We start from the raw sequence: 3,586 nt of genomic DNA on the forward strand, positions 1-3,586 counted from the left end.
ACTCAGGGAGAGCCTATGAGGATCGTTTACCGTATGCGGGGGCTGCTAGGTGATGCCACTGAGGAGTTCATTGAGTCCCTGGACTCCACCACAGGTAGATCACAGCACTGCACGCTGGGTTCGAGGGTGGGGACTAATGAGCAGGTTATGTCCCAGGACTTAGGGTGTTCTCAGCAAAGTCTCTCTGTACCTCTGCAGAATTGAGGGGAGAGGACTTTTTTAATTGAGGAGTTAATAATAACCTTGAGTTCATATTTATTTTTAACTTAGTCTTCCCACCCCCATTGATAGTAATAGTGCTTATGGTTTCACATTTGGGTAAATAATTCTAATTGACTTGAGTCTTTTTAAAAAAAAAAAAAAAAAAAAAAACCCCCAACCAGGAGTGAGAGAGTACAGCTTAGTATCCAGTATTGACTCCTTTTCTTGGTTGTGTCTTTATGTGCCAGAGATCGGAAAAGAGCTGTCAGCCTGGAAGGGGGTTGTCAGTCTTATTCTGGGCTGTTTTATTCCCATCTTCACCTTCCTTTTCATTTCTGTTTGGCTCCCCTTCTTCCCTAGATGAAGAAGAAGATGAAGAAGAAGTGTATAAGATGGCTGGTGTGATGGCCCAGTGTGGGGGCCTGGAATGCATGCTCAACAGACTGGCAGGGATCAGAGATTTCAAGCAGGGACGCCATCTTCTGACAGTGAGTTGCAGGCAGGACAGTGTGGGGATTATTAGCCTTTTTGCCCTGGGAGAGGCCCCTGTGGAAAGAAGGCTACAGCCCTTGTACCTTTTAACCCTAGAGGGCAGCAGGGTGCCATGGACTAGTGCAAACCGGCAAAGGTCCTGGCAGTACCCCTAAGCCCTCTACATCTTAGGCACCTCTACTCCCCTCTTCTTGGCCCATCTCTCCGCCCCCAAAACCAGTGTGGGAGCAGCCTTTCCCGATAACTCCTTAGTCATCTGTGGAGCCAGTGTCTGATTGTCTTTCCCCAAATAACTACATTTGTGTTAATCATTATTACTTTATTATTGCTTTTTAAATGGATTGTATAATATAGCTCACTTTTCTATTGTAGGGTTTTGTTTGGGTATTTATCCAACTAATCTCACTAGTAAGGCTTAGAGGATTCCAAAGACAGCACAAGTACTATACTATTATATTCACTCCCAGAGTCTATGAGAATGAGTATTATTGTGTCTTTATTTCCAGTACCCTACCTGGTTCTCAGCTCAGTTTACACAGGCCCATGAGCTTTGGGAGCATTGTGTTTATTATTAGTTCAGAGTTTGAGTTAATGCTGGGATTTCTCCAAAACAATAGAGCATCACCTGTTTCATTAGGAATTGATATTTCCAGCCCACAGAAGCTTCCTCTGAAGACCATTGCTATATAAAATGCCAACCTAGCACTTTAAAATCAGAGGCAGGAGGCTCGCTTAAGTCCAAGGGTTTGAGATCAGCCCAGGCAAGATAGTAAGACCTATCTCTACAAAAAAAATTAAAGAAGAATAGCTGATGTGTGGTGGTGGGAACCTTATAGTCCCAGCTACCAGAGATGCTGAGGTAGGAGGATCACTTGAGCTCAGGGGTGCAAGGTTGCAGTGAGCTATGATCATGCTACTGAACTCCAGTCTGGGTGATAGAATAAGGCCCTGTCTCAAAGCCCTATGTGAGAGCCCAGCCATTTTACCATGTCCCCTTAAGGATCCATTTCTCTGTCCTCTGCATTTCAGGAACAGTACCTGCTGATTGTATATGATCTCCCTTAGGCATTTCTATCCTGCTGGTCCCCACATCTTACACTCGCGGGTGGACTCATGGGTTTCAACTGGCTTTTCTTGCCAGGTACTGCTGAAATTGTTCAGTTATTGCGTGAAGGTGAAAGTCAACCGGCAGCAGCTGGTCAAGCTGGAAATGAACACTCTGAATGTCATGCTGGGGACTCTGAACTTGGTAAAGTGTGGGTTGCAAATGATGAAGTGTGAGCCTTGGAAGTCCTGGGTGGGGGGAAGACATCTCAGTTCTGGGCTCAGATGAAATAGACTAATGGCTTCAGTAAGGTATAGAAGCTTCAGTCATTCAGCTGGCCCTTCTCTCCCTCTGCATCACCCACTGTGCCATTGCCATGGGACCCCAAAGCACCTGTGTCCCTTTCCTGAGTTCAGGTCAGAAAAAAGAGGAAAGCAGTTCCTTAACCTTTGCAGAGAGCTCAGAAATGAAACATGCCAGTTGAGGCAGGTAGCGATCGCAACAACCGTGAGGATACGTGGCACTATTGGACATTCTTTGGTTTCTTACTAATCAAAATAATTCACCCAAGTTGGTTTCAGTTTGAATATTTTATATTTATATAAAGTAATATTTATTTATTTTGGTTTGGGTTTTTTTTTTTTTTTTTGCAATTTTTGGCTGGGGCTGGGCTTGAACCTGCCACCTCTGGCATATGGGGCCAGCGCCCTACTCCTTGAGCCACAGGCGCCACCATAACGTAATATTTAAACAAAAAATTAATATGAAATGATAAAGCTTTGCTGTAAAAATTTAATAATCCTTTTTTGTGTGGTACAACTCTAAACATCAAAATCATATATTTTTAGATTCAAATTGTCTTCTCTCCATTGAAGTTGTCGAGGATTGACTTCTTTGAAATTTAAAATAGGTTCTGCACTTTCATTTTCCAAATCAGATTCTGAGGTGCTTGACAGTTTGGTTTTTTGTGAGATTTTTAAAGCTACATCTGTATCCAACTTCTCAAAGAATGATCAAGTCTTCTGAACTTGACGACTCCTCAGATTTATTGTACTCTGTTTGTATATGCTCCCACAAGAATCCACTATTTGTACACATTTTTCCAGGCACAACTGTGATAACTATTGAGACTGAAGCATATGATGCTTATAGACTCAAGTCAGGTAACATAACAGTAACGTGTGATGTCATGTTTTTGTTTGCAAAATGAACAATGCTTACAGGCATCATTCACAACAAACAGACATCCTGTATTGAACTCGTATAGGTGTTATTCACAGTGAAAAGGTTAATAGTGCCCTTCTCCTCAGGGTAGCCAAGAAAGACACCTGGAATGTCACTTTTTAGCTATCCTTAAAAGCCCCCCCCCCCCCCCCATTTTTTTTGTAGAGACAGAGTTTCACTTGGCCAGGCTCTCCTGCCCTGGGCCCAGCACCCTCGGCTCTGGGATTCACAGTTGCTCATGAAATGGGGCCCTGTGCCCCCCACACACACACAGGCAGTCTCTGGGAATTAAGGCCATGAAGGGCACCAGCAGTAAGTGGCTGTGGTTTTATTCTGAGACTCGGTCTTCTTCTCCTACAGGCCCTGGTAGCTGAGCAAGAAAGCAAGGACAGTGGAGGTGCAGCTGTGGCTGAGCAGGTGCTTAGCATCATGGAGATCATTCTAGATGAGTCCAATGCCGAACCCTTGAGTGAGGACAAGGTGAGTGGGGCCCAGGCCCCCCATCCACAGATCATTGCCAGCCACGGGCTTGTGTCTAGCTGAGCTTATCTGATAGCTGCTGAACCTGCTCGAGTCATTGTAATGTCAGGACTCAACTGATGGTGACACCATTGTCTTTAGATT

General features: G+C 44.4%; 1 protein-coding gene across 4 annotated transcripts in view; it reads left to right on the forward strand.

Annotated features, from left to right (window-relative positions):
• UBR4 (ubiquitin protein ligase E3 component n-recognin 4) overlaps positions 1–3,526 on the forward strand; it is a 118,730-nt gene extending 115,204 nt beyond the window's left edge. For all 4 annotated transcript variants that reach the window (XM_012801536.2, XM_023509729.1, XM_023509730.1 and 1 more), the window contains 4 exons: positions 7–94; positions 562–689; positions 1,835–1,942; positions 3,323–3,526. In XM_012801536.2, the coding sequence (XP_012656990.1) occupies positions 7–94; positions 562–689; positions 1,835–1,942; positions 3,323–3,505 (507 nt within the window). In that variant the 3' untranslated portion in view covers positions 3,506–3,526. The remainder of the gene's footprint in view (positions 1–6; positions 95–561; positions 690–1,834; positions 1,943–3,322) is intronic.
• The last annotated feature ends 60 nt before the right edge of the window (positions 3,527–3,586 follow it).

This window comes from Otolemur garnettii, unplaced genomic scaffold (genome assembly GCF_000181295.1).
Source record: "Otolemur garnettii isolate 467f Iridium unplaced genomic scaffold, OtoGar3 scaffold00009, whole genome shotgun sequence".
NCBI classification, from domain to species: Eukaryota; Metazoa; Chordata; class Mammalia; order Primates; family Galagidae; genus Otolemur; species Otolemur garnettii.